Here is a 19,814-nt window from a genome sequence, read left to right on the forward strand (position 1 = left end):
GATGGAAATCAAATTATGTATATCAAAGCATACATACTATTTTGGTAGATTCATTTTAAATTTTCCAAATAGGTAGGTACCTATGTAATTTTTTATTAGGATACTGAAACATTTACAATTATTACGTACCTGTCGCTTTTAAAAACTATTTAAAAAGTCACTACAAATATAAACTTGCTTTTTCTCTGCCATCACAACAATAAAAACTAATATACACAACATTTTTTTATCCATAATCTCCATATTGATCAATTATTATTGACAGATGATTTTAACACCCTATCAGATCCCGTATAACGTTTGAGCGGCTAATACATGATTTTTGCATAAGAGTTTAATGAAAGGGTAACAAATCAATTGGAAGTTCTGTCCGTCAAAATACATGGGAAGTTTTCGTAGTCTGACGTTCGAAACCTGTAACCTGTTCTACAATTAACACTTCCCCTGTTCCAGTGTTCTCGTACATCAAAGTTAGTCCGACTAGACACCGTTAAGCTATTAACAAATTTTCAGCTTGCTAGTAATAATTTTTGGTACGCAGGATCCAGGCCTATCTAAATAGGCTTACCATAATTATGAAACTCTTAAACAGGAGAGTGAATGGTGGTGGATAGGGTACGATACATTTGTCTGCTTTTGATATTACGAAAAAGCTTATGACAACGTTAACAACAGTAAACTTATCGATATTCTTGGAAAAATTTAATTTTGTCCTTTCATTTTTGTCTCCCATAAATTTCATGCGTAATTGTTTTTCTCCAACTCTATCTTTTTATTGCAACATTTTCTCTTAATAGGTATAATGTTCGCGATTTTAAGACACTGGCGCCCAACGTGGGGCGTTGTGTTTTAGTCGGCGAACACAGTGGAGGCGGTTTCCGCTTACGGTTAAACCGCGCGGAATCGCTTTTTAAACGTTTTCAAAATGAATGCACGTCTTTAAATGTACACGAACATAGTCAAAGCAGGTTCGCGCAGGCCAACCGCTTTAACCCGTCTGACCGCTTTTACTAGAATGAGAATTTAGTTTTTTCCGCGCGGTTTTAATGATTACTCGAATGAGAATTTAGTTTATTCCCTCTTTTTGTCGCGCGAGTTCAGTGATTTTACAATGAATATGTATTTTAACTATTTATAATGGGAAATAAGCCACAATATTATTAAAAAATGATTTTTATTAACGTTTCGACGCCCAAATCGGGTGCCGTTGTCAAAATATAAAATACTACTAACATAAACAAAAATGTTGTTGCTTAGTAAAAAATTCTTCTAATTTTTTTACTAAGCAACAACATTTTGTTACTGTGTCGTAAGAAACGATACTCCACTTTCTCCCGGATCAATGGGACGAATATTTTGAAAAACTCCTAAATGAGGACAGAGCGGAATTTTTAAATAACAGTGATACCAGCAATGTAAATATCTTAGCCTCGCCATTACGAGTAACAACAAAAGAATTAGACGAAGTATGTAAGTCCTTAAAAAATAACAAAGCACCAGGACCAGGGAACATACCAGCTGAACTAATAAAATATGGCACAACAAAATTATATGAAAACCTGGCTAAACTCTTTCAAAGATGCATCAACGGAGCGGAAATCCCAGAAGAATGGAAGACATCATGGATATCCACCATACATAAAAAAGGCAGACGGGATCAATGTGACAACTACAGAGGCATCGCTGTAACGAACTCGATCAGCCGAATATACGGAAAACTGATTAAAAATAAAATCGAAAACGAATATAAAGATATAGAAGCTGAAGAACAAGCAGGATTCAGGGCAGGGAGATCAACGGTTGACCATCTGTTTTGTATTACACAGATTATTGAGAAGAAACTGGCCGTCAACCAGGAGATGCATCTGTTATATGTGGACTTAAGAAAAGCGTATGATAGCATCCCACAAAACAAACTATGGGAAGCATTAGAGAACTCCACTTTCTCCAAACTATAATTAAAAGTCTCTTGAGTCATTCTCATATACTGGAAGAATCGTTCATTATCTTCTTTTAATTTTTGAACTAGATGATGATATTCTCCATAAATTAATCTTTCTCGATTAATAGGATGTACACCAACTCTCCTTCTTTTCAGTTTAGTCAAAACAGAATCTAAAGCAATTATATCGTCATCGGAAGACGACATTTTGCTACAAGTAGTAGACGCAACTGCCAAATTTGAACGATCTCTCTCGCTTTTACCCGTCTTCACTGTGTTACCATACCCGCGCGCGAGAACCGCGCGGTTTGCCCGTAAGCGGAAACCGCTTCCACTATGTGTGCCGCCATACTCCTGTAATATTGGCCCATACTGATGCGTTGCATTACAAAGTTTTCTTACAAACAGTTGAAGACAGAAACAAACTAATGTTTGATAAAGAGTTACTATTACTCTAAACAAAAAGAGTTTCCTAAAAGTCAATCCTTTTAAACTCTATACCATCCCAGAAGACCTTCCACTAGTAATCAGTTTGTTTTTACTACCAAGAAAAATCCACCTGCATCTGTCACTTATAAATTTGTAAAATATTTTTTAATAGTATTGTTACACTGCTCGCCCTACCATCGTACCAGATACACATTTAGACGTCACTCCGTCTGCGGATTGATCGAGAAAGACGTCGAACACGACTGTCCTTTCATGACATTTGATGGCGTTCTCGATTCACGATCGCAGCGTTTAAATAAGAGAACTTTTATGAACGGGACTCAGTCGTTATCGAAATGTCGCGTATTATAAACGTAAACCAATGTTGCCAATCGCATTTCTCTAGATTATCCGACGATCGCTCGAAAAATATCCGATTTGTCACGAAAAGGTACGCTAGGTCAAAAATTATTCTGTTATTAAAATCAATGTTGCCAATGTTATTCTTTTAGACCCCTTAACAACCATCAAATAACAAAATGTGTTGTTCGTACGCCAATCAGTTGATTGTAATCAATTATCATTATGATAATTAACATAATTGACTGATTAATTAATTTTTAATTATCAATTAACGTAACAATTAGGGAGCGTTCAAGTATTACGTAACGCGATTTTTGAAGATTTTGCCCCCCCCCCAACCTGCGTTACGTAATACTTGAACGCTCCCTTATTAACATAATTAATTAATTAATCAATTAATCTCATAATGGTAATCAATTATGTTTTCAGCAACCCAATCAAAGTTGACATTGACAGTAATTAAATATTTGATAATTTAAGTAAAAAAAAAACACTTTTAAATATTATTTTATTAAAACGTAATATAACTAGGTACTGGAAAAATAAATAATAAATAAATCAATACAAAATAAACTACAGCTACATTAATAGCATAGGCGCAAAATTTCTGGTCAATGCTTTTAAAATGCATTATTTTTATCGAGTCCTGAGTTACTTAAGCACTGCACTACATAAAATGAAAATAAAACTAAATCGTGCGTGAATTAGCTTTCATAAGTTTAAAGACTAAAAACTCATCGGACGGCAATAAACTCATACTCATCGAACTCATACTCATTAAAACAATAACATCGGACGGCAGACGGTTTTTGAAATTTGAATTGTATTAGTATGCCTTAAGTGGATGCACTTTTGCATTTAAATTCTAAACAAAAGAATCGGCACATGTCCCTTTTGTCAAAAGGTGAAAAGTATCGGATGTCACTAACATTCATTCAGTATAGGCTATTTATAAAAATTTGGGTGCAACCAAACAAAATTAATGTGTTGTTGGTGTTGGGAATATATTATGGATGAGAAAGTTTTAGTCGATGGTAGATACATTGAAAAATATCCGCAAATATCCGATTTATTTAAAGATACGACAACTCTCAAAAAGGTACGCAAATCGGATAATTATCCGCCGATTGGCAACACTGCGTAAAACATAAATTGTAACTTTATAAATTATATGTTTTAGTGTGTGTTATAAATTATTGAAAATAGTAAATGTTCTAAATGAAATATGGTGTATTCCACGAATATACGACTGTTTTTTTATTATCGCGACAACGAATATTTTAGTGTGCAACATAAGAAGTACGAAAGTATTTTGCTCTAATAATTACTTCAATATACAACAATATAATTTACAATTTACTTTCGTTCTTCATATTTTGCACAGTAAAATATTCGTTGTCGCGATAATCAAAGAGGGTAGTATATTCGTGTAATTGGGTATAATAAGTGTGTGTGTGTGTAAATAAGTTACAAATAAAGACTAATAAATTAAGTGTTTTCAATTAAAATAAGTAGTGTTAAAAATATAATAAGTAAAGAACTGATTACAGTATACTTACTATTCCGATAATACTGAGAAAAACCGCTACTAATTTCGACAACGTAAATTTGTCACTCGGATTCGAGGGAAAAATCGACGCAAGAACTAACGTGAACAAACTAGAAGTTGACGATAGAACGTTCACTATTCCTGCTTCCGTTTCTGACAAGGCTACTTGGTATGTGTAGTTGGCAATAAACCACTAAAAAAGTAAAATAAAGTAATAATGTCAACAAAACAAGGTAGTTGTTTTATATAGGTGTCCTAAAATTCATGAAAAATTTGAATTTGCGTCATTTGTACAGTGAAGTGTCACACAACAAAACTGTTTAACAGCTGACAGTTTATGGTTTGTACCATAATGTTTGTACCATATGTCGGAATATGAATTTAACTTCGGTAACTGTGCAGAGAGTACTTGAAAAATTCAGGAAGACTGGATCAGTTGGTGACCTTAACACCTTGATCGTCCAAAAACTAGTGCGTGAGAGTGAGTGTACAGGAACATCAAGGAACATCGTCGCGCTTCGCACATACGTTGATTTTAAATAATTAGCCGGCCAAACTTCAAACAAAAGTGACGTAAAAAATTCAAAACACATCCTAGAGACACATTATGGTTTGTCTTAACAAAAACTTACTATCCCCGGTCCAGAACTATTGACCGCGCACGTGTGCACGTGCGAATACGCGCGCCTGTAGCTGTTAGTGAATTTTTGTTCTCTTAGCTTAGTAGTCAACTTTTTAAAAATTGTGACATTTTGTAATATTCACTTTATTTTTTAAAGTAATTGTGATGGAATCGAATAAGTCAGGTAAGAATGAATATTTCTTGAAATATTTATAGAAAGTTTATTGTTATTTTATATTATTTTTAGAAAGTCAAAAACAAGCCGTTTTATAGTGACATTTCTGTTTAAATTTTATGTTTATAAGACATTTAGTTATATTATCGTCTCCGATCGAGCAATACTATTTATTTTATAGCATACTGCATATATTTGGCTAATTAATGGCGTACAATTTAGCTGTGGATAGCTGCGGATGCCCGAAATACAGGGGTTTTTAATTTTGCTATATAGGATGACGTCACAAAAATAAAAGTACCTACTTATTTGTTTTAATTATAATAAGTTTCGATTTTTTTTTGTTTTAGCTACATCTGGTGACTGATCTGGCCTAAACATAGTGCTCCGTAAATATCTTTGCGACCAAATGGAGCTACAAGATTTTCCTAATCTTGAGGACAAATTAAAATATTTGGATATTCACTTATTAATTGAACTGTTATATCTGATAAATTTAATCATTTTAAACCAAAGATTTCAAGATTTTAAACGGCGATGATAGAGAAATGATTGAAGACTCACGAAAATATGCTGTATTTCTACAAGCAAATAAAGTTTGGTTAGATGGAACATTTAAAACTGGTAGAAAACAAATAAATGGAACCAAGTCGGCTTTCTAAATTCTAAATTATATGAGCACTCCAGTGAAAGGACAAAAAGAAGAAATACAGAAGCAATACGTTCTTTGCTTGATGGTGAAGTTATCGTTCATGCAGCACAGACATTACAGGCTCGTGGAAAAAAGAATGCTTCAAAAATACCACAAGAGATCTCAGAGATCCCAGCTAGTGCAAGGAAATACAGAGATGCGTACCTAAAATTAAACTTCTTTTAACTTCTCACCCACTATTAACAATTTTAAGCAAAAAACGTGTAGATACAGAAAACGATCAAACCAGTCTCATTTTGTTCTGAAACATTTCGAATGCTGTTACCTACCGGGTGACCCCAAATACTAAGTCCGATATGTCAGATACCGACTGAGGTATAAGTAAAAACCTGCATATTTTGTATTAATTTTAAATATTGATTTTTTTAATGAAAAATAAAATCCAATTTTTAAAAAACAATATGTTTCTTTGATTTGTACCAGTTTTAGTAGAAATATGCTGCAAAATAATTTTGGCCGCGTAAATCCATTAATCGACATATGTGCGTCGTGGACAAGAATTACAAATTTCACGAATCTCTCTAGAGTGCATCACTGAAAATCTGCCTCTTCATGCTTACAAAGTTCAATTAGCACAACAGCTGAAGCCTAATGAACACACAAAGCGAAGAAAATTCGACGAATGAATTACTGAAGATCAGCATTGTTTTTTGGAGCAAAATCATCCTAAACGAAGAAGCATTTTCACCTCGATGGCTTTATTAGTACTCAAAATTGCCCGATTGGGAGATATGAGAACCCACATGTGACTGTAGAAAAAATAAATCAAATGCATCCATATCGTGCCACTGTTTGTTTCAGATTCTGGGCTGGAGGCATCATTGGACCATATTTCTTCGAACATGAGGCTGGTCAAGCAGTGACTATTACTGGTGCTCGATATCGCAACATGGTACGAGAGTTCTTGCTACCTAACATATGGATAATATTGATGTGGTTTCAACAAGACCGTGCCACATACCATACAGCCTCTGAATCAATTGAGGCCATGAGAGCCAGAGTAGAATAACTGATTTTAATTACTTTACATAATCAAAGAAAATGATCAAAAGCTATCAATGTCTGATTGTTTTAGTAATTGTATGTGGATCAATAATAACTCTTGGTCAACATAAAACTACTAAAACAATCGGACATTGTTAGCTTCTGATCATTTTCTTTGATTATGTAAAGTAATGCTAAAATCATTTAGGCCACTCTGGCTCTCATGGCCTTAATTCGATTACTGTGTAAGACATTTCGTGGTCGAGTAGTCTCTCGTTTTGGTGTGATTTACCGTGATCGTGTGATTTAACGTCATTACATTTTTATAGGGCTACTTGAAGTCGAACGCCTATGCCAATGAGCCAGTGCATTTAAGGATGAAATGAAACACTTCCTCAACGAAATTCAGCCAAGTTTATTGAAAATAGTAATGGAGAAGTTCGTTGAAAGAGCGCGTATGTGCCAGCAAAGTCGCGGAGGCCATTTGTCTATTGTGCTATTCCATAGACAACCATTATCCTATATACTTTATGATTCTCTGCCTGCAGTTTTGTTTGGTGTGATCGAGTAGCTCGACAGAATTGTTGCCGGTCCCAAGCCCGGATAAAGGAGCAGGGGGTCTACAGTCTACAGCCAGGTTAGCACCCTACTGATAGACGTTAAAACCATAGCTCATAGAAACAGGACTATGCCTCGGAACAGGAATGATTTCATTACGACGACCAACGCGAGAAAAGGGACAACGAATTTATGGAAAACGAAAAATATACTTCGCATCGGTACTTGGAATGTGAAGTCTCTAAACACAAGAGAGCAGGAAATCACAAAAGAGCTTGTAAAAAAAATATATACATATGTGCACTACAAGAGACCAAGAAAAAAGGAAAGGGTCAAATTATGCTGGATGACTATCTGATGATTTACAGTGGTGTTGCAAAAGATACGAGAGCCAAGGAAGGAGTCGCACTGTTAGTCCACAGAAAATTTGTACACCAAGTACAAGAGTGCCGATTTATCTCCGAAAGAATAGTTAGTGTAAAAGTCAAACTGGATTTCAAACACCTATGAACACCTTCAGACTGTAATAAACCAGATCCCAAATGATGAATATATAACCATTATGGGTGACTTTAACGCCCGTGTTGGCAATGACACAGTTCCGGGAATAAAACAGCGATATAATGAAAATATCAGAAATGAAAACGGAGACCTTTTGACGGACCTCTGCAGCATAAATGAAATACGAATTAACAATACATTTTTCCCTCACAAAGAACAATACAAATATACTTTTGAAAACACTAGAGGCCAAAGGTCTATGATAGACTATATTCTGTCGAATAGAGAGTTAAACTCGTCTCTAATCTTGGATGTAAGAGCACTAACATCAGCAGAAATAGGAAGCGATCATAAATTGGTATTGTGCAAAATCAGAATGAAAACACATATATGTGACAACAAAACAGCAGAATACACCACCAAGATTATAGTCGAAAGCTTACAGGATGACTCCATAAGATACCTATTCCAAAAAAGACTAACGGAAAAAAGCAGCAACATGTATATCACAGAAAGTGACGGAGTCGAAGAAAGCTGGGCAAAAATTAAGTCTAATATCTTAGCCTCAGCCAAGGAAGTTCTTGGTGAAAGAAAAATTAATAAAAATAAATCGCTTCCAAGAAGAAGAACTCCATGGTTTTTTACAGAAGTGAAGGAAAAAATGTAAAGAGAAGAAAAAAGCTTACCTAACTCAATACATGTCAACTACAACACAAGAGGCATACGATAATTACAAGACTATAAGAAACACGAAACATATTCAGTAGTAAGAAGAATAAAAAATGATCACTGGGAACGTTTTTCGAAAGAAATGGAACATGATTTTTATGGTCTCCAGAAGGAAATATGGCGCTTTATAAGAGGTCAAAGAACGGAGGTAAGGGAACTAATAGAACCAAAACACATAGAAAAGGATACACGGATTGACTATCTAAAAAAGCTCTATGCAGAGGAAGAACAAATGATGCTAGAATCACACCAGAAATTACCACAAATGAAGATGTTAATATAAGTGCACAGAAAGTACGAAGCTGAAGAACAGAAAAGCTGCAGGTAAGGATGGAATACCAAACGAATTACTGAAATATTGTGGAGCAGCAATGACAGAACAATTAACAACATTAATTAACAAAATCATAAAACACAATAAAATACCGGAAGAATGGAGAACGAGCGAACTAATTCTACTATTCAAAAAAGGAGATAAAAAGCAGCCAGAAAACTACAGAGGTATCAACTTGTTAAATACTACCCTAAAACTTACAACTAAAATCTTACAAGACGTAATGAATCAGAGGATAAGTTTAGCAGATGAACAACAGGGTTTTCGTACTGGAAGATCGTGTACAGATGCAATAGTCGTCATAAAGCAAATTACTGAGAAATCACTAGAGTATAATAGTCCAGCATTTCTATGTCTGATTGACTTAAAGAAAGCATTTGATAGAGTAAGACTCAAAGATGTAATCCATCTTCTGTATAATAGAGAAGTCCCTCTAGATATCATAAAAACTATTGAGAACATCTACCAAAACAACAAAATGGAAATCAGAATAGATGGACAACTTATAGAACCTATAGATATAGGCAGCGGAATAAGACAAGGAGACTCATTGAGTCCTATGCTTTTCAATTTAATCATGGATGAAATCATCAAAAACGTCAACAAAGGAAGAGGATAAAGAATGGGAAACAAAGAAGTAAAAATACTCTGCTACGTAGACGACGTAATATTGATAGCCCAAGATGAAGATAGTCTGCAAAGATTAGTCCACAGATTTAACATAAGAGCAAAAGAATTCAATATGACAATTTCATCTCAGAAAACCAAAACAATAGTAATCAGTAAAGAACCAATCAGATGCAAAATAGAAATTGATGGTATCAGTATTGAACAAGAAGTAATGGAAGTGAAATACCTTGGAATTACATTGTCAAGTTACGGAGACCTAGACAAAGAAGTGAGAAATCAAGTACAAAAAGCAAATAGATTGGCAGGATGCCTTAATAACACTATTTGGCGAAACCGACATATTAACACTGAGATGAAGTCAAGAATTTATAAAGCCAGTGTAAGACCAATAATGACATATGCATCAGAAACAAGACCCGATACAGCCGCAACACAAACACTACTGGAAACGGCAGAGATGAGAGTACTGAGAAGAATTATAGGAAATACACTGAGAGATCGAAAGAGGAGCTAAGATATTAGAAGACAATGTAACGTACAGTGTATAAACGAATGGACACTAAATAGAAAAAAGAATGGAACAACCACATAACCAGAATGGGGGAGACACGTGTGGTCAAAATAGCACGAGATAAATCATCAATCGGTAGAAGTATCGGCAGACCGCGCAAAAGATGGAGTGACAACCTTCCATAGAGGTATCAATCCGCCAATCAACAAGCAGAATTACTTATAAAGAGGAAGAAGAAGAAGAAGACTTTATGATTCAATAAAAAAATTACAATTTAAGGAAGAAAAAACAGTATTTTCTGTTAAATTTAAAACTTTCGTGAATTTTGAGACACCCATTTTATTAAACTGTTGTCGGTCAGTATTAGACTTACTAATAAGCAAAAAATTAGTGCGATTTTAGCGACTCTTGCAATTGGCAGTCTATTTGCAGCCCTTTTAGCCATCTCACTCGCTCTTACACTCGCTTGGTAAGAAAGCCTTGCTAGTAATGCTTCAGTAGCTTCAGTTTCTGACATGTGCCTGACTTCAGCTAATTTGTTAAATCTTACGGAGCGTACCTTAAAATGAAAGATATACATTAGTAAAAATAAAATTATTACATCTGCTAACTGGCTAATGCCATCTGTGATTTCCTCTAATTTCCTCTTTGGGTAAAACCCACACAGCCAGATACAAATTTTGTAAAAGAGACTACAAGGATTTAACACAAGGATGACACTCTCATCCGACTGGTATATTATTTGACAAATAATGACATGACTTCGAAGTTAGTTAAATATGATATAATGCCCTAGGGCAATATTTTTAAAAAATAACGCCCTTAGGCATTAAATTTAAATAACTAGTTAAATACTGTCAAGTTGACAAATTATAAAAACCTAATAGTCCAGAAAGCCACTACGCATCCGCTAGGAAAAATATTTCGATTCGGATTTTTTGCACAATCTTACTCAAAAAGTACCCCTTTTAACAAATTTGCATGTTGCCAGGACCAAAGGTGGGTCAAAAATTTTTTAAACGTTTTTTTTTTGTTTTTTTCCTAAAATTATTTTTTTTGCATAGAACAAAGTTTTTTAGGTTTTTTGGATCATTCCAAACAGAAAAGGTCTTTAGCGACATTTCTCTAAAGTTTATAGTTTTTGACATATAAGCGATTAAAAATTGAAAAATTGCGAAATCGGCCATTTTTAACCCTCAAAAACTATGTGAAAAACTGAAAATTTGAATGTTGCCAAGGTAGGTAGATATTCTTTAAACACCTATTGATGAAATACCGAAGAGTTTTTTGCAAGACACTATTCAAAACTCCTTTGTTTTTTAATTGCTAATCAAGCGTGCGCGACACTATTTTATACCGACAGTATGGTCACAGATTAACCCAACATGTTGGGTTAATCTGTGGTATGGTGCACAGTGGCGGATCCAGGGGGGGGCGATGGGGGCGATCGGCCCCCCCTCTCAACCCAAGTGATTTATTTTTTTTTAATTATAATACAGTAAAACCTGTGTTACCGGCCACCTGCCAAAATCGGCCACCTTTACTAACGGCCAGTTTAAAAAATCCCCAAACCAAGTATAAATAGACTACAAAAACTGGCAATACCGGCCACCTTTCCATATCGGCCAATGGTTCTTTCATTTTTAGTGGCCGTTACTGACAGGTTTTACTGTATAAAGATTACAAAAACATTCATTTATTTTTCAAATGGATAACTATACATGTTTTAAAATTACAATATTATATGAATTACATATAAATATATTTTTTTGAAATGAGTAATTTATAATTCTTAGGTATACTTTAAGAATTAAAAATGATTACAATAAGCATATTTAAACAAATATGTAATGTACTTATATATACTGTGAACGCATACCTAAGCATGTCCACTCTCGTATAATTATAAAATCGGTTGCAGATAACGGATTCTTCGAAAATCTCTCGAAAATAGCGCGCTCAGCAAAACTATATTAATTTGCCGAAAATATAAACGCTATATATGTTCAAACGCCGATTGCTGACCACGAAAAAAACACCCTTTGCTTATTAATTATTAGTCTATTAGTCATTTTAGTGTATTTTGTGTCTCGAGTCTCGATGCAAGTAAGTAACATCTCTGATGCAAGTAACATACTGATTCGTACAGATCTTAGTTTGTAAATTGTTAGAGTGATTAATATTATTTTGAGTTTATTCTTCTTTTTTATATTAATATAGTTTGTGATTTACGAAGAGTTATAAAATGTCAAATAAACGAAAATAAGCTTCTACCGAGAACTTGAAAAGTAAAAATTCAAATGTCGCAATATAGCTGATTATTTTGTTAAAAATCAACGTAATTTGGGTGATAGTGATAATATTAATAGTAATGAAGATAATAAATATGTACAAGGTATATCTTATCAGATAGATCATACTATGACTGACACCTACTGATCTTGGAGCAAATTTAAGTTCTGAGAGCATTCAAAACAAGTCATGCGATTTTTCAGTGTGTCCGATACAAATCAACGATGATGCAGTAAATACCAATTCTACTTTCGAGAGTTTTATGGAAAAAGGTATGTCTTAGGTATATATGCATGAAATGTATGTCTTATATATTATATAAGTTTATTCTATATCACGTTTGACAGACGTGAGTATTTATGCACGAGTACGATAGATAGTCATTTATGTCGCTGGATGCAATCATCCACATATAAAATTATGGTAATGAATTAAATTTTAAACTTCATATGGGAAAGTACATCATGTGACACCTCATTTAAAAGCTTTTGAGATAGTGATTACAAAAATGTATAGGTAATGCTTGTGCAGAATCTCGGTCCAATGCTTTTTAAATGCATTCATTTTTTTATAATCCTGAGAAAACTAATAAGTATTTTTTTAAAATTTAAACACAAAATGCAAGATTACATTATTACCGAGGGACGAAAGTCCCTGAAAACTTCTATAATGTTTATTTTAATAAGTTACAGGGGTGAAAAAGAAGAGAAAATTGAGTATGATTTTTAATTTCAAATACCTATATCATTCACAAGAAACCTTTTGTTTATTCTAATGGACTTTCGGCCCTCGGTAATAGTTTAATAGGTATTTTATTCTGCGTTTAAATTTTTCAAAAATTCTCGTATTAGCTTTCTCAGGATTCGAAGAAAATGAATGTGTTTAAAAAGCATTTGACCAAAATTTTGCGCATGTAGGTATTATACATTTTTGTAATCAGTATTTCAAACGCTTTTAAATGAGGTGTCACATGATGTACTTTCCCATTACGAAATAACATTAAAACTATTTCGACTTGAATTTGTTTGCATTGAAAAAAGAAAAGTAGTTATTTTGATTTTTTGAGAATTACATTCGTTTAATTCATTATTATATTTCCGAAACTACTGTAAGTTGTTAACTTATAAAGTCTCATTTTGTAGGTTTTTTTTTTAATTTTAATGATAATTCACTACATATTATATTTATTTTTCTTTCATCAACTTTATGTATTATGTATATGGTGTCCCAACCCAAAAGTAGCGGAACCGTTGAATATTTCGCGAAATGAACATCGAATCGAAAAAATGAAAAATATGTGTTCAATAATTTTTAAAAATCTATCAAATGATACCCAACACGACCCCCCACTCGACCCCCTGAAAGTGGGATGGGGGTAACTTTAAAATATTAAATGGAGACCCTCAGTTTTAATTGCAGATTTGGATTCCTTACGTAAAAGTAAGCAACTTTTATTCGAGACATTTTTCGAATTCTGGATAGATGGCGCTATAATCGGAAAACCATTAATCGTGATACCATAGGTAATTTATAGAAATGGTTTAATCTCTCTAAAAACACTCTCAAATGAAAAATCAAAATACACAAGTTTAATATTTTTCAAAATCCTATCGAAGTCCACCAAACACGACAGGATGCCATTCGGTAGGTTTTTGAAAAATATTAAACACGTGATGTTTAGTTTTTTATCTGGAAGTGTATTGCTCGAGAAAGACTATTTCTTTATTATTCTATTTCTATATTCTATATATTATAGCGCCATCTATCCAGAATTTGAAGATATGTCACGAATAAAAGTGGCTTACTTTTACGTAAGAAGTTCAAATCTTCAATAAAAACTGGGGTTTTCCATTTACGATTTTAAATTGAGCCTATACCTCACCTCCAGGGGGTGGAGTAGGGGGTCGTATTTGGTGTCATTCGATAGATTTTTAAAAATTACTGAAAAGGTATTTTTCAGTTCTTCGATCCGATGTTCATTTCGCGAAATATTCGACCGTTCCGCTTTTTTTGACACCCTGTATATACATATAGTTTAGCTCTCCAGAGCTCCAGGCCTAGAAGGCCCATGGCTTGGTTTACTATTCTTTTCCATTCTTTCCTCCTTGCTGCTTTATTTTTCCAATTTGTAATTTTAAGTTCTTCTGTCTCTTTATCTCTTTAACACCTATGTCATTAACACATAAAAAAATATAAAAAAACATTTTTTAAGAAACGGTTTTTTTTTAGTTACGAGTTACCAAAATTAAAAGTATTATAAAAAAATCAACTAAAAACCAAAAAATAAAACAAATTGAAAAAATCTAACACATTCGTTAAAGAAAAGCGTGGGGCGAAAACCGTTTATTCGATCAAGACGCACCATGCTTTTCTTTGACGAATGTGTAAGATTTTTTCATTTTTTTATTATTTTTTGGTTTTTAGTTGATTTTTTTATAATACTTTTAATTTTGGTCAATCGTAACTAAAGAAAAGCGTTTCTTAAAATTTTTTTTTCATATTTTTTGATTCAATTTTTTATTCATTATCAATATGTTATTACAAATTAAGTACTTAGATAAAATGAAATGATTTCATTTTTGTATGAAAAATTAAAAAATTTTAAATATACTTTTGTATTATCTACATTTTTACGCCTATATGATTATTTATATTATAATTATTATTATCCAGATTTAGCCATACTGTTCACACTCCCTCTAAGAGGAAAATTTACTTATCCCAATACCTGCGGTAACAAAAAGATTGAGCTCTGGTGTGACTTTTTCCGTGTTATCGAGACCTAGGTGACGTGGTATGCTGGCTGGAGTATCTCCCAACAATTTTCATACACATCTGGCAGTCGAGTCGAGAGTAATATGTACAGCTTTCTGCATGGTCTTATAAAGATATTCATTTAGAGACTCAGCTTTTTTATGTTTTCGAGGAGGTTCTTCGGAATGACTCCAGTAGTAGACATAATAATCGGTATTGTTAGGGTATTTTGCATTCTCCATTGTCTTCGTATTCTTAAAGCCAAATTATTATTATTGTTATTGTTATTACAGTAAAACCTGTCAGTAACGGCCACTAAAATTGAAAGAACCATTGGCCGATATAGAAAGGTGACCGGTATTTCCAGTTTTTGTAGTCTACGTATAATTGGTTTGGGGAATTTTTAAACTGGCCGCTAGTGTAGGTGGCCGATTTTAGCAGGTGGCCGGTAACACAGGTTTTACTGTATATAGAAATTTAGGCAATCGGCCCCCCCTCTTAATGATGCTGGATCCGCCACTGATGGTGCAAATGAAAGGAATAAATTCGTTATTTCGTAAACCGGCGATTTTAAGGAAAAATCATGAAACAGGTCGATTTTTATTTTTAAGTTATGATATTGTGGCATATATGGTATACTAGTGACGTCATCCATCTGGGCGTGATGACGTAATCGATGATTTTTTTAAATGAGAATAAGGGTCGTGTGCTAGCTCATTTGAAAGGTTCTCCAATTCTCTATTCAGTAATATAAACATTTACATAATTATTTATACAGGGTGTTCTTCTACTTCTTTTTTTGTCAAATAATTTAATTTAATACATTTTTTTGGACACCCTGTATAAATAATTATGTAAATGTTTATAATACTGAATAGAGAATGAAAAACCTTTTAAATGAGCCAGCACACGACTCCTATTCTCATTTAAAAAATTCATCGATTACGTCATCACGCCCAGATGGATGACGTCACTAGTATACCATATATGCCACAATATCATAACGTCGATGTTTAAAGAATATGTACCTACCTTGGCAACATTCAAATTTTCAGTTTTTCACATAGTTTTTGAAGGTTAAAAATGGCCGATTTCGCAATTTTTCAATTTTTAATCGCTTATATGTCAAAAACTATCAACTTTGGAGAAAAGTCACTTAAAAAATTTTTGACCCACTTTTGGTCCTGGCAACATGCAAATTTGTTAAAAGGGGTTCTTTTCGAGTAAGATTGAGCAAAAAATCTGAAGCGGAATATTTTTCCTAGCGGATGCGCAGTGGCTTTCTGGACTATAAGTAAAACTATGGTAACCACAACAATTATTACGTTACGACTATTGCTGCTAAATATATTTATTTAAAAACTAATTAATTCAAAATTCATTCAAATTTTTTGCATATAAAGAAGAATTTAGTCGGACATTAAACGTTGAAGGCACCACGGGTATTATTGATAATAACGCTTTCAGTCAACGTATATACCTCAAGCGTTATTACCCTTGGTACCTTACTAACTACACTCCTGGCCAAAAAAAGAGACACCTTAAAAATGGGTCATTTTTGATTTCGCGAATCTCCTAAACCTGTTGTCCGATTTTAGTGATTTTTCAATATGTTATAGCCTTATTCTCTGAGAATATCGATGTAGTAATAGTATTGATGAACAGGTAAATGTCATTGTATACCGGGTGTAACAATAATACTGAGTTTTTTTCTGAAAGTTCCTAACACCCTGTGGAATATTCTAGCATAGAGGTCGGCAACGTTTTTAATGTAAAGAGTGAAATACTAAATTAAAAATTCATGGCGGGCGCCAACTATTTTTTGACCTAACAAATATATGAATATAAACGTATAAAAAATATACGTTTTGAATTTCTTGTCTAAATTAACAATAGTTTAAGGGCGCATTAAAATTTATTGAAGGGCGCAGTGGCGCCCGCGGGCACCGCGTTGCCGACCTCTGTTCTAGCATTTAAAAAATATTGAAATTAAAGCTAAACTATAGCCTTAGCCTTTCTTAACATTCTGCTTTTTGACTCATTCACTTATGTTGGATAATGAAAAAGTTAGGTACTTTGACAACTAGCCATGCGACAACAGCGCGGCGATGCCATGCCGTACTGACTAGAATGAATCGTATATAGACAGTACCGCGCGGCGATGCCATGCCGTACTAACTAGAATGAATCGTATATAGACAGTCGAGATTCCACCCGTACGCGATAGGTTTGGCAATACTGATCTCCGTAAGCGTAATGTTCTATTCTTAACTTGCAATAAAGACTAGTTGTGCAGCTCTTGTTGGCTCCCGCCAAACACGAATTCGCCGGCTATCACTGTTTAATCAGATTCTGGTCTCTTCTAAAAAAAGCACAAAATTCCAAGACTGTCGAGGGAGCTATATGTGTTCTTGAGCCCACTGGAGCCGGTGCAAAACATACCTAGGTCATAACTGACGAACTGTTATTGGGCTAGGACTCGTCAAATCTGACTCTATAATTCTTCTTATTGTAGCCAACGATACTCCGACTCCTGTAGCATCCCTGAAGTCTCATTAGACGGCTGTCATTTGACAGCCTGTCATTCCTGTCTGGAATTCCTGTCATTTGACATTTTCTACGTGTTCCACTCATCATAATGCCCATTTGGTGATAAATAGCAGCCTGATTTTTGCATGAGAGTTTAATCGAAGGGCAACAAATCAATTGGAAGGAACAAATTTTTAACCTGTTCCACAATTAAAACTTCCCCTGTTCCAGTGTTCCCATATATCAAAGTTTGTCCGACTTAAGCTATTAACAAATCTTCAGCTTGCTATTAATTAACTTTTTTTTCTTACGCGGGATCCAGACCTATTGGCTACAACTATTGAAAATTCGTCTCTATCCTCTGCTTTTCTGAAAAGCGTCTGTGTGATTAAGCCGGTCCAGTCGCGAATGTTTTTCAGCCAGAATATTTGCCGTCTGCCTGCCATCTTCTTCAACTAGCGCGTTAAATGTTGCATGGTTCAACTCAGAAATTAAATTACGATTCATTATAAATCAGGTTTCTACTTCCACACATTTTACCAGAATAAATTTTTCAAATGTTTACACCTTGCCAAAATCAGATCAAATAAAAGGGTATTGAAATAACACAAAAAAAGACGATATTGCTTTAGTTAGTAATAGGTGGGATGAAAAGTTCGTAGGCTGACACATAGAGGGCACTACTGGTATTAAATCCATATGGTTTTTAGTCAGCCCTAACTCTTAAAAGATGCGTGTATAAATTTGACAACTGTCGAACTATTAGTTTATAAGATACAGCATTTTGAGTGAAGCAACTTGTGTAAGTTAAAAAAAAAATGGTTAAAAAAGAATTTCGCGTCTTAAAGCATTGCTTTTTGGCAAACAAAAATAGTGCTGAAGCCAAAGGTTGGCTTGATAAACATTATTCGGACTCTGCACCAAGAAAAATCAACCGTTGAGTGGACCAAAGAAGCTGTTACCGACGAAAACATAAAAACAGTCTTCTTCTTCTTCCTCTTCTTCTTGTAATAGGACTATGTCCTGTTTCTTCTTTTACAGTCTCTGCTGCTACCCGGAGCTCCAGCTCTCGTACCATCGTTTTTTGGGTCTTCCCATGGGTCGCTTGGTGTTGGGCTTCTGTGTCTTCGCCCATTGCGTCATACGTTCAGGGTCCATCCGATCTACGTGGTCTCTCTACATGCGTCATCGTGCTCTTGTCCGTCTCACTACGTCTTGAACGCATAGCTCTCTCAAGGTGTCTTCGTTTCGTATCCTATCTCTGAGTGTGATACCTCTTATGGATCTTAGGGTTTTCATCTCTGTTGTTCTCATTATTTGTTTGGTCTTTGTTGCCTCGGCCCTTGTCTCAGCTGCGTATGTCAGTACGGGTCTAACACATATGTCTTATAAATGCGGACTTTGCTTTCGGTGCTCATATAAAAAAGTCCACAAAATAATTTTATCTACTCTATGTCATATTATGTATAAGTTTTTAGTTTGTGAAAACTGTCATTATATATAGCAGTGCGTGAAGTGTTTAAAATGTGCGTGAAGCAACAATGTGTTTTAAATGGGACTTACTTTTCCGCACTGTTTTTGACACACTTTCATATAATCAAATATCCTTAACTTTCGCGTTGTCATGGTGATGCCATAATGAGCAATAAATTACGACAAAAGTATTGACAGTTTTGTGGTTTGAAAGAAGTTAGAATTTTTAAACGTCAAAATTCTAAAAATTGTAGAGTAGAAATAAATTCCAGTGACGAAGAGTTAGTTTTTTTATTTGTTCATCATAGATAAAATATTGTATGAAACTGTGCGTGAAGTACTTTTTGCGAACTTACGCGATGTATAGCACTCGCTCCGTTGTCGCTCGTGCTCTAAATATCGCGTGCGTTCGCAAAAAGCATACTTCACGAACTGTTTCATAAATAATTATTGGATGACCGTAAAGTGAAGTTGTTCGAGATAGCTGAGACTATAAAGATAGACAAAGGGACGTGTTGGATATATTGTGCAAGAATATTTGGGTATGCGAAAGCTCTGTGCAAAGTGGATGCGGAGAGCTCACAATCAAAAACAACAACAAATTGATGAATCTGAAAAGTGTTTGAAGCTCTTCAATCGTAATAAAACCGAATTTTTGCGTCAATATATAACAATGGATGAAACATGGCTATATCATTTCATACCAGAGTCCAATTAACAGTCTTCC

At 34.3% G+C, this 19,814-nt stretch overlaps 1 protein-coding gene across 2 annotated transcripts in view; it reads right to left on the minus strand.

The window, feature by feature from the left end:
* Nucleotides 1-19,814, minus strand: part of LOC114329363 (solute carrier family 35 member F5) — a 156,379-nt gene that overhangs the window by 42,988 nt on the left and 93,577 nt on the right. For both annotated transcript variants that reach the window (XM_028278430.2, XM_028278431.2), the window contains exons 3-4: nucleotides 10,413-10,598; nucleotides 4,294-4,476 (exon numbers count right to left, since the gene is read on the minus strand). In XM_028278430.2, coding sequence (XP_028134231.1) covers nucleotides 4,294-4,476; nucleotides 10,413-10,598 — 369 coding nt within the window. The remainder of the gene's footprint in view (nucleotides 1-4,293; nucleotides 4,477-10,412; nucleotides 10,599-19,814) is intronic.

This window comes from Diabrotica virgifera, chromosome 4 (genome assembly GCF_917563875.1).
Source record: "Diabrotica virgifera virgifera chromosome 4, PGI_DIABVI_V3a".
NCBI classification, from domain to species: domain Eukaryota; kingdom Metazoa; phylum Arthropoda; class Insecta; order Coleoptera; family Chrysomelidae; genus Diabrotica; species Diabrotica virgifera.